Here is a 13,552-nt window from a genome sequence, read left to right as displayed (position 1 = left end):
ATCTGCTTTGTGGCCATACAACCAGATGACCCTGCTGTAAAGAACAAACACTTTACCACATTTCACGATTCAAATACATTACTCCACTGTGAAATTGATGAATATAAGTGATAACGGTATCAATCAAGAGAAGCACCTAGCAAAAGAAAGAAGTCTTTGCTAATAACTACAATAGTCAGAATGCTGGGAGTGGTGGTTCCCATCCAACAAAATCACACTCCATGGTAGAACAAACATAGCAGTCATCAAACGGAATCTCCCTGCTGAGAGGGAAGAAACATGTACCACAATTTGTGAAGCACATTGATTATTTTAGTGACCACTGGAATACGATTTTTAAAAATATAAAGCAAATGAAGGAGATACCTAACCAAGAAGATTTATCACATTCCAAACATCCGTTATTCAGTAAGGTGCATGTGAAGTCCCATATGCACAAAAAACCCGTTGAATGGAGAATCTGCTTTGTGGCCATACAACCAGATGACCCTGCTGTAAAGAACAAACACTTTACCACATTTCACGATTCAAATACATTACTCCACTGTGAAATTGATGAATATAAGTGATAACGGTATCAATCAAGAGAAGCACCTAGCAAAAGAAAGAAGTCTTTGCTAATAACTACAATAGTCAGAATGCTGGGAGTGGTGGTTCCCATCCAACAAAATCACACTCCATGGTAGAACAAACATAGCAGTCATCAAACGGAATCTCCCTGCTGAGAGGGAAGAAACATGTACCACAATTTGTGAAGCACATTGATTATTTTAGTGACCACTGGAATACGATTTTTAAAAATATAAAGCAAATGAAGGAGATACCTAACCAAGAAGATTTATCACATTCCAAACATCCGTTATTCAGTAAGGTGCATGTGAAGTCCCATATGCACAAAAAACCCGTTGAATGGAGAATCTGCTTTGTGGCCATACAACCAGATGACCCTGCTGTAAAGAACAAACACTTTACCACATTTCACGATTCAAATACATTACTCCACTGTGAAATTGATGAATATAAGTGATAACGGTATCAATCAAGAGAAGCACCTAGCAAAAGAAAGAAGTCTTTGCTAATAACTACAATAGTCAGAATGCTGGGAGTTCGATACTTTTCCTTATATATAGATACTTTTCGATATATATCGATGCTTTTCGATATATATCGATACTATTCGATATCTTTTCGATACTTTTCGATATCTTTTCGATACTTTTCGATATCTTTTCGGTACTTTTCGATATCTTCTCGGTACTTTTCGATATCTTTTCGGTACTTTTCGATATCTTTTCGGTACTTTTAGATATCCTATCGGTACTTTTAGATATCTTTTCGGTACTTATCGATATCTTTTCGGTACTTATCGATATCTTTTCGGTACTTATCGATATCTTTTCGGTACTTTTAGATATATCGATATTTATCTATATATCGATTCTTTTCGATATATCGATACTTTTCGATATATCGATACTTTTCGATACATCGATACTTTTCGATATATCGATACTTATCGATATATCGATACTTTTCGATATATCGATACTTTTCGATATATCGATACTTTTCGATATTTTTCGGTACTTTTCGATATCTTTTCGATACTTTTCGATATCTTTTCGATACTTTTCGATATCTTTTCGATATCTTTTCGATACTTTTCGATGTCTTTTCGATACTTTTCGATATCTTTTCGATACTTTTCGATATCTTTTCGATACTTATCTATAAAATTTCGATACTTATCGATATCTTTTCGATACTTATCGATATCTTTTCGATACTTATCGATATCTTTTCGATACTTTTCATTATATATCGATACTTTTCATTATATATCGATACTTTTTATTATATATAGATACTTTTCATTATATATAAATACTTATCGATATCTTTTCGATACTTATCGATATCTTTTCGATACTTTTCGAAAATTTTTCGGTACTTTTCGATATCTTTTCGGTACTTTTCGATATCTTTTCGGTACTTTTCGATATCTTTTCGGTACTTTTGGATATCTTTTCGGTACTTTTCGATATCTTTTCGGTACTTTTCGATATCTTTTCGATACTTTTCGATATCTTTTCGGTACTTTTCGATATATCGGTACTTTTCGATATATCGATACTTTACGATATATCGATTCTTTACGATATATCGATACTTTTCGATATATCGATACTTTTCGATATATCGATACTTATCGATATATCGATACTTATCGACATGTCGATACTTATCGATATATCGATACTTATCGATATATCGATACTTATCGATATATCATTACTTATCGATATATCGATACTTATCGATACTTATCGATTTATCGATACTTATCGATTTATCGATACTTATAGATTTATCGATACTTTTCGATATATCGATACTTATCGATATATCGGATATATCAATACTTATCGATATATCGATACTTTTCGATATATCGATACTTATCGATATAACGATACTTTTCGATATCTTTTCTTCGATCTTTTCGATACTTTTCGATATCTTTTCGATACTTTTCGATACTTTTCGATATCTTTTCGATACTTTTCGATATCTTTTCGATACTTTTCGATATCTTTTCGATACTTTTCATTATATATCGATACTTTTTATTATATATCGATACCTTTCATTATATATCGATACTTTTTATTATATATCGATACCTTTCATTATATATCGATACTTATCATTATATATCGATACCTATTATTATATATCGATACTTATCATTATATATCGATACTTATCATTATATATCCATACTTATCATTATATATCGATACTTTTCATTATATATCGATACTTTTCATTATATATCGATACTTTTCCTTATATATAGATACTTTTCGATATATATCGATACTTTTCGATAAATATCGATACTATTCGATACGTTTCGATATCTTTTCGGTACTTTTCGATATCTTTTCGGTACTTTTCGATATCTTATCGATACTTATCGATATATCGATACTTTTCGATATTTCGATACTTTTCGATATATCGATTCTTTTCTATATATCGATACTTTTCGATATATCGATACTTTTCGATAAATCGATACTTTTCGATATATCGACACTTTTCGATATATCGATACTTTTCGATATATCGATACTTTTCGATATATCGATACTTATCGATATATCGATACTTATCGATTTACCGAAACTTTTCGATATATCGATACTTATCGACATATCGGATATATCGATACTTATCGATATATCGATACTTTTCGATACTTATCGATATATCGATACTTTTCGATACATCGATACTTATCGATATATCGATACTTTGCGATATCTTTTCGATACTTTTCGATCTTTTCGATACTTTTCGATATCTTTTCGATACTTATCGATATAACGATACTTTTCGATATATCGATACTTATCGATATATCGATACTTATCGATATATCGATACTTTTCGATATATCGATACTTATCGATATATCGATACTTTTCGATATATCGATACTTATCGATATATCGATACTTATCGATATATTGATACTTTTCGATATATCGATACTTATCGATATATCGATACTTATCGATATATCGATATATAGATACTTATCGATATATGGATACTTATCGATAAATCGATACTTTTCGATATATCGATACTATTCGATATATCCATACTTATCGATATATCGATACTTTTCGATATTTCGATACTTCTCGATATATCGATACTTTTCGATATATCGATACTTATCGATATATCGATACTTTTCGATATATCGATACTTATCGATATATCGATACTTTTCGATATATCGATACTTATCGATATATCGATACTTATCGATATATCGATACTTATCGATATATCGATACTTTTCGGCATATCGATACTTTTCGATATATCGATACTTATCGATATATCGATACTTATCGATATATCGATACTTTTCGACATATTGATACTTTTCGATATATCGATACTTTTCGATATCTTTTCGATACTTTTCGATGTATCGATACTTTTCGATATATCGATACTTTGCGATATCTTTTCGATACTTTTCGATCTTTTCGATACTTTTCGATATCTTTTCGATACTTATCGATATAACGATACTTTTCGATATATCGATACTTATCGATATATCGATACTTATCGATATATCGATACTTTTCGATATATCGATACTTATCGATATATCGATACTTATCGATATATCGATACTTTGCGATATATCGATACTTATCGATATATCGATACTTATCGATATATCGATACTTATCGATATATCGATACGTTTCGATAAATCGATACTTATCGATATATCGATACTTTTCGATATATCGATACTTATCGATATGTCGATACTTTTCGATATATCGATACTTTTCGTTATATCGATACTTTTCGATATATCGATACTTTTCGATATATCGATACTTATCGATATATCGATACTTTTCGATATCTTTTCGATACTTATCGATATATCGATACTTTTTGATATCTTTTCGATACTTTTCGATATCTTTTCGATACTTTTCGATATCTTTTCGATACTTTTCGATATCTTTTCGGTACTTTTCGATATCTTTTCGGTACTTTTCGATATCTTTTCGGTACTTATATATCGATACTTATCATTATATATCGATACTTATCATTATATATCGATACTTTTCATTATATATCGATACTTTTAATTATATATCGCTACTTTTCATTATATATAGATACTTTTCGATATATATAGATACTTTTCGATATATATAGATACTTTTCGATATATATAGATACTTTTCGATATCTTTTCGATACTTTTCGATATCTTTTCGATACTTTTCGATATCTTTTCGATACTTTTCGATATCTTTTCGATACTTTTCGATAACTTTTCGATACTTTTCGATATCTTTTCGATACTTTTCGATAACTTTTCGATACTTTTCGATGTCTTTTCGATACTTTTCGATATCTTTTCGAAACTTATCTATATCTTTTCGATACTTATCGATATCTTTTCGATACTTATCGATATCTTTTCGATACTTATCGATATCTTTTCGATACTTATCGATATCTTTTCGATACTTTTCACATTATATATCGATACTTTTCATTATATATCGATACTTTTTATTATATATAGATACTTTTCATTATATATAGACACTTTTCGATATCTTTTCGATACTTTTCGATATCTTTTCGATACTTTTCGATATCTTTTCGATACTTTTCGATATTATTTCGCTACTTTTCGATATCTTTTCGATACTTTTCGATATCTTTTCGATACTTTTCGATATCTTTTCCGTACTTTTCGATATATCGGTACTTATCGATATATCGGTACTTTTCGATATATCGATACTTTTCGATATATCGATACTTTTCGATATATCGATACTTTTCGATATATCGATACTTTTCGATATATCGATACTTATCGATATATCGATACTTTTCGATATATCGATACTTTTCGATACATCGATACTTATCGATATATCGATACTTATCGATATATCGACACTTATCGATATATCGATACTTATCGATATATCGATACTTATCGATATATCGATACTTATCGATATATCGATACTTATCGACTCTTATCGATATATCGATACTTATCGATATATCGATACTTTTCGATATATCGATACTATTCGATATATCGATACTTTTCGATATATCGATACTTATCGATATATCGATACTTTTCGATATATCGATACTTTTCGATATATCGATACTTTTCGATATATCGATACTTTTCGGTATATCGATACTTATCGATATATCGATACTTATCGATATATCGATATTTTTCGATACATCGATATCGATATATTGATACTTTTCGATATATCGATACTTATCGATATATCGATACTTTTCGATACATCGATACTTATCGATATATCGATACTTATCGATATGTCGATACTTATCGATATATCGATACTTATCGATATGTCGATACTTATCGATATATCGATACTTATCGATATATCGATACTTTTCGATATCTTTTCGATACTTTTCGATATCTGTTCGATACTTTTTGATATCTTTTCGATACTTTTCGATATCTTTTCGATACTTTTCATTATATATCGATACTTTTCATTATATATCGATACTTTTCATTATATATCGACTCTTTTCCTTATATATCGATACTTTTCCTTATATATAGATACTTTTCGATATATATCGATGCTTTTCGATATATATCGATACTATTCGATATCTTTTCGATACTTTTCGATATCTTTTCGATACTTTTCGATATCTTTTCGGTACTTTTCGATATCTTCTCGGTACTTTTCGATATCTTTTCGGTACTTTTCGATATCTTTTCGGTACTTTTAGATATCTTTTCGGTACTTATCGATATCTTTTCGGTACTTATCGATATCTTTTCGGTACTTATCGATATCTTTTCGGTACTTTTCGATATATCGATATTTATCGATATATCGATTCTTTTCGATATATCGATACTTTTCGATATATCGATACTTTTCGATATATCGATACTTCTTGATATATCGATACTATTAGATATATCGATACTTTTCGATATATCGATACTTTTCGATATATCGATACTTATCGATATATCGATACTTTTCGATACATCGATACTTTTCGATATATCGATACTTTTCGATATATCGATACTTTTCGATATATCGATACTTATCGATATATCGATACTTTTCGATACATCGATACTTTTCGATATATCGATACTTATCGATATATCGATACTTTTCGATATATCGATACTTATCGATATATCGATACTTTTCGATATATCGATACTTTTCGATATATCGATACTTATCGATATATCGATACTTTTCGATACATCGATACTTTTCGATATATCGATACTTATCGATATATCGATACTTTTCGATGTATAGATACTTATCGATATATCGATACTTTTCGATACATCGACACTTTTCGATATATCGATACTTATCGATATATCGATACTTTTCGATATATCGATACTTTTCGATATATCGATACTTTTCGATATTTTTTCGGTACTTTTCGATATCTTTTCGATACTTTTCGATATCTTTTCGATACTTTTCGATATCTTTTCGATATCTTTTCGATACTTTTCGATGTCTTTTCGATACTTTTCGAAAATTTTTCGGTACTTTTCGATATCTTTTCGGTACTTTTCGATATCTTTTCGGTACTTTTCGATATCTTTTCGGTACTTTTGGATATCTTTTCGGTACTTTTCGATATCTTTTCGGTACTTTTCGATATCTTTTCGATATCTTTTCTGTACTTTTCGATATATCGGTACTTTTCGATATATCGATACTTTACGATATATCGATTCTTTACGATATATCGATACTTTGCGATATATCGATACTTATCGATATATCGATACTTATCGACATATCGATTCTTATCGATATATCGATACTTATCGATATATCGATACTTATCGAAATATCGATACATATCGATATATCGATACTTATCGATACTTAACGATATATCGATACTTATCGATATATCGGTACTTTTCGATATATCGGTACTTTTCGATATATCGATACTTATCGATATAATGATACTGTTCGATATATCGATACATTTCGATACCTTTTCGATACTTTTCGATATCATTTCGATACTTTTCGATATCTTTTCGATACTTTTCGATATCTTTTCGATACTTTTCGATATCTTTTCGGTACTTTTCGATATCTTTTCGGTACTTTTCGATATCTTTTCGGTACTTTTCGATATCTTTCCGGTACTTTTCGATATCTTTTCGGTACTTTTCGATACCTTTTCTGTACTTATCGATATATAGATACTTATCGACATATCGATACTTATCGATGTATCGATACTTATCGATATATCGATACTTTGCGATACATCGATACTTATCGATATATCGATACTTTTCGATATATCGATACTTATCGATATATCGGTACTTATCGATATATCGATACTTTTCGATATATCGATACTTTTCGATATATCGATACTTATCGATATATCCATACTTACCGATATATCGATACTTTTCGATATATCGATACTTTTCGATATATCGATACTTTTCGATATATCAATACTTTTCGATATATCGATAGTTTTCGATATATCGATACTTATCTATATACCGGATATATCGATACTTATCGATATATCGATACTTTTCGATATATCGATACTTTTCGATATATCGATACTTTTCGATATCTTTTCGATACTTTTCGATCTTTATGATACTTTTCGATATCTTTTCGATACTTTTCGATATCTTTTCGATACTTTTCGATATCTTTTCGATACTTTTCATTATATATCGATACATTTTATTATATATCGATACTTATCTTTATATATCGATACTTATCATTATATATCGATACTTATCATTATATATCGATACTTATCATTATATATCCATACTTATCATTATATATCGATACTTTTCATTATATATCGATACTTTTCATTATATATCGATAGTTTTCCTTATATATCGATACTTTTCCTTATATATAGATACTTTTCGATATATATCAATACTTTTCGATATATATCGATACTATTCGATATATATCGATACTTTTCGATATCTTTTCGGTACTTTTCAATATCTTATCGGTACTTTTCGATATCTTATCGATACTTATCGATATATCGATACTTTTCGATATATCGATACTTTTCGATATATCGATACTTTTCGATATATCGATACTTTTCGATATATCGATAGTTTTCGATATATCGATTCTTATCGATATATCGGATATATCGATACTTTTCGATATATCGATACTTTTCTATATATCGATACTTTTCGATAAATCGATACTTCTCGATATATCGATACTTTTCGATATATCGATACTTTTCTATAAATCGATACTTCTCGATATATCGATACTTATCGATATATCGATACTTATCGATATATCGATACTTATCGATATATCGATACTTTTCGATATATCGATACTTTTCGATATATCGATACTTATCGATTTATCGATACTTATCGATATATCGATATATCGATACTTATTGATATATGGATACTTATCGATATATCGATACTTTTCGATATATCGATACTTATCGATCGATATATCGATACTTATCGATATATCGATACTTATCGATATACGGATACTTATCGATATATCGATACTTTTCGATATATCGATACTTATTGATATATCGATACTTTTCGATATATCGATACTTATCGATATATCGATACTTTTCGATATATCGATACTTTTCGTTATATCGATACTTTTCGATATATCGATACTTTTCGATATATCGATACTTATCGATATATCGATACTTTTCGATATCTTTTCGATACTTATCGATATATCGATACTTTTTGATATCTTTTCGATACTTTTCGATATCTTTTCGATACTTTTCGATATCTTTTCGTAACTTTTCGATATCTTTTCGGTACTTTTCGATATCTTTTCGGTACTTTTCGATATCTTTTCGGTACTTATATATCGATACTTATCATTATATATCGATACTTTTCATTATATATCGATACTTTTAATTATATATCGATACTTTTCATTATATATAGATACTTTTCGATATATATAGATACTTTTCGATATATATAGATACTTTTCGATATATATAGATACTTTTCGATATCTTTTCGATACTTTTCGATATCTTTTCGATACTTTTCGATATCTTTTCGATACTTTTCGATATCTTTTCGATACTTTTCGATAACTTTTCGATACTTTTCGATATCTTTTCGATACTTTTCGATAACTTTTCGATACTTTTCGATGTCTTTTCGATACTTTTCGATATCTTTTCGAAACTTATCTATATCTTTTCGATACTTATCGATATCTTTTCGATACTTATCGATATCTTTTCGATACTTATCGATATCTTTTCGATACTTTTCACATAATATATCGATACTTTTCATTATATATCGATACTTTTTATTATATATAGATACTTTTCATTATATATAGACACTTTTCGATATCTTTTCGATACTTTTCGATATCTTTTCGATACTTTTCGATATCTTTTCGATACTTTTCGATATTATTTCGCTACTTTTCGATATCTTTTCGATACTTTTCGATATCTTTTCGATACTTTTCGATATCTTTTCGGTACTTTTCAATATATCGGTACTTATCGATATATCGGTACTTTTCGATATATCGATACTTTTCGATATATCGATAATTTTCGATATATCGATACTTTTCGATATATCGATACTTTTCGATACATCGATACTTTTCGATATATCGATACTTTTCGATACATCGATACTTATCGATATATCGATACTTATCGATATATCGATACTTATCGATATATCGATACTTATCGATATATCGATACTTATCGATATATCGATACTTATCGACTCTTATCGATATAACGATACTTATCGATATATCGATACTTATCGATATATCGATACTTTTCGATATATCGATACTATTCGATATATCGATACTTATCGATATATCGATACTTTTCGATATATCGATACTTTTCGATATATCGATACTTATCGATATATCGATACTTAACGATATATCGATACTTTTCGATATCTTTTCGATACTTTTCGATATCTTTTCGGTACTTTTCGATATCTTTTCGGTACTTTTCGATATCTTTTCGGTACTTTTCGATATCTTTTCGGTACTTTTGGATATCTTTTCGGTACTTTTGGATATCTTTTCGGCACTTTTCGATATCTTTTCGATACTTTTCGATATCTTTTCGGTACTTTTCGATATATCGGTACTTTTCGATATATCGATACTTTACGATATATCGATACTTTTCGATAGATCGATACTTTTCGATATATCGATACTTATCGATATATCAATACTTATCGATATATCGATACTTAATGTATATATCGATACTTATCGATATATCGATACTTATCGATACTTATCGATATATCGGTACTTATCGATATATCGATACTTATCGATATATCGATACTTATCGATATATCGATATATAGATACTTATCGATATATGGATACTTATCGATATATCGATACTTTTCGATATATCGATACTATTCGATATATCCATACTTATCGATATATCGATACTTATCGATATATGGATACTTATCGATATATCGATACTTTTCGATATATTGATACTTATCGATATATCGATATTTTTCGATACATCGATATTGATATATTGATACTTTTCGATATATCGATACTTATCGATATACCGATACTTTTCGATACATCGATACTTATCGATATATCGATACTTATCGATATGTCGATACTTATCGATATATCGATACTTATCGATATGTCGATACTTATCGATATATCGATACTTATCGATATATCGATACTTTTCGATATCTTTTCGATACTTTTCGATATCTTTTCGATACTTTTTGATATCTTTTCGATACTTTTCGATATCTTTTCGATACTTTTCATTATATTCGATACTTTTCATTATATATCGATACTTTTCATTATATATCGATACTTTTCCTTATATATCGATACTTTTCCTTATATATAGATACTTTTCGATATATATCGATGCTTTTCGATATATATCGATACTATTCGATATCTTTTCGATACTTTTCGATATCTTTTCGATACTTTTCGATATCTTTTCGGTACTTTTCGATATCTTCTCGGTACTTTTCGATATCTTTTCGGTACTTTTCGATATTTTTTCGGTACTTTTAGATATCTTTTCGGTACTTTTAGATATCTTTTCGGTACTTATCGATATCTTTTCGGTACTTATCGATATCTTTTCGGTACTTATCGATATCTTTTCGGTACTTTTCGATATATCGATAATTATCGATATATCGATTCTTTTCGATATATCGATACTTTTCGATATATCGATACTTTTCGATATATCGATACTTCTTGATATATCGATACTATTAGATATATCGATACTTTTCGATATATCGATACTTTTCGAAATATCGATACTTATCGATATATCGATACTTTTCGATACATCGATACTTTTCGATATATCGATACTTTTCGATATATCGATACTTATCGATATATCGATGATATTCGATACATCGATACTTTTCGATATATCGATACTTATCGATATATCGATACTTTTCGATGTATCGATACTTATCGATATATCGATACTTTTCGATACATCGATACTTTTCGATATATCAATACTTATCGATATATCGATACTTTTCGATATATCGATACTTTTCGATATATCGATACTTTTCGATATTTTTTCGGTACTTTTCGATATCTTTTCGATACTTTTCGATATCTTTTCGATACTTTTCGATATCTTTTCGATATCTTTTCGATACTTTTCGATGTCTTTTCGATACTTTTCGATATCTTTTCGATACTTTTCGATATCTTTTCGATACTTATCTATAAAATTTCGATACTTATCGATAACTTTTCGATACTTGTCGATATCTTTTCGATACTTATCGATATCTTTTCGATACTTATCGATATCTTTTCGATACTTTTCATTATATATCGATACTTTTCATTATATATCGATACTTTTTATTATATATAGATACTTTTCATTATATATAAATACTTATCGATATCTTTTCGATACTTATCGATATCTTTTCGATACTTTTCGAAAATTTTTCGGTACTTTTCGATATCTTTTCGGTACTTTTCGATATCTTTTCGGTACTTTTCGATATCTTTTCGGTACTTTTGGATATCTTTTCGGTACTTTTCGATATCTTTTCGGTACTTTTCGATATCTTTTCGATACTTTTCGATATCTTTTCGGTACTTTTCGATATATCGGTACTTTTCGATATATCGATACTTTACGATATATCGATTCTTTACGATATATCGATACTTTTCGATATATCGATACTTTTCGATATATCGATACTTATCGATATATCGATACTTATCGACATATCGATACTTATCGATATATCGATACTTATCGATATATCGATACTTATCGATACTTATCGATATATCGATACTTATCGATATATCGGTACTTTTCGATATATCGGTACTTTTCGATATATCGATACTTATCGATATAATGATACTATTCGATATATCGATACTATTCGATATATCGATACATTTCGATATCTTTTCGATACTTTTCGATATCATTTCGATACTTTTCGATATCTTTTCGATACTTTTCGATATCTTTTCGATACTTTTCGATATCTTTTCGGTACTTTTCGATATCTTTCCGGTACTTTTCGATATCTTTTCGGTACTTTTCGATACCTTTTCTGTACTTATCGATATATCGATACTTATCGATATATCGATACTTATCGATGTATCGATACTTATCGATATATCGATACTTTGCGATATATCGATACTTATCGATATATCGATACTTATCGATATATCGATACTTTTCGATATATCGATACTTATCGATATATCGATACTTATCGATA

General features: G+C 28.8%; 1 protein-coding gene across 1 annotated transcript in view; it reads right to left on the bottom strand.

The window, feature by feature from the left end:
* Window positions 1-1,173: 1,173 nt before the first annotated feature.
* The window catches only part of LOC126232301 (reticulocyte-binding protein homolog 1-like), a 63,958-nt gene continuing 51,579 nt past the window's right edge, over window positions 1,174-13,552 (bottom strand). The window contains exons 10-27 of the mRNA XM_049942585.1: window positions 12,668-12,950; window positions 12,327-12,626; window positions 11,480-11,541; window positions 10,661-10,866; window positions 9,697-10,010; window positions 9,419-9,575; window positions 7,660-7,853; window positions 7,081-7,404; window positions 5,978-6,134; window positions 5,198-5,358; window positions 4,781-5,083; window positions 4,501-4,639; window positions 3,966-4,100; window positions 3,257-3,380; window positions 2,478-2,603; window positions 1,869-2,151; window positions 1,550-1,827; window positions 1,174-1,299 (exon numbers count right to left, since the gene is read on the bottom strand). Coding sequence (XP_049798542.1) covers window positions 1,174-1,299; window positions 1,550-1,827; window positions 1,869-2,151; window positions 2,478-2,603; window positions 3,257-3,380; window positions 3,966-4,100; window positions 4,501-4,639; window positions 4,781-5,083; window positions 5,198-5,358; window positions 5,978-6,134; window positions 7,081-7,404; window positions 7,660-7,853; window positions 9,419-9,575; window positions 9,697-10,010; window positions 10,661-10,866; window positions 11,480-11,541; window positions 12,327-12,626; window positions 12,668-12,950 — 3,672 coding nt within the window. The remainder of the gene's footprint in view (window positions 1,300-1,549; window positions 1,828-1,868; window positions 2,152-2,477; window positions 2,604-3,256; window positions 3,381-3,965; window positions 4,101-4,500; window positions 4,640-4,780; window positions 5,084-5,197; window positions 5,359-5,977; window positions 6,135-7,080; window positions 7,405-7,659; window positions 7,854-9,418; window positions 9,576-9,696; window positions 10,011-10,660; window positions 10,867-11,479; window positions 11,542-12,326; window positions 12,627-12,667; window positions 12,951-13,552) is intronic.

Source organism: Schistocerca nitens, unplaced genomic scaffold (assembly GCF_023898315.1).
Source record: "Schistocerca nitens isolate TAMUIC-IGC-003100 unplaced genomic scaffold, iqSchNite1.1 HiC_scaffold_468, whole genome shotgun sequence".
NCBI classification, from domain to species: Eukaryota; Metazoa; Arthropoda; class Insecta; order Orthoptera; family Acrididae; genus Schistocerca; species Schistocerca nitens.
This window is presented reverse-complemented; position numbering and strand designations above follow the sequence as displayed.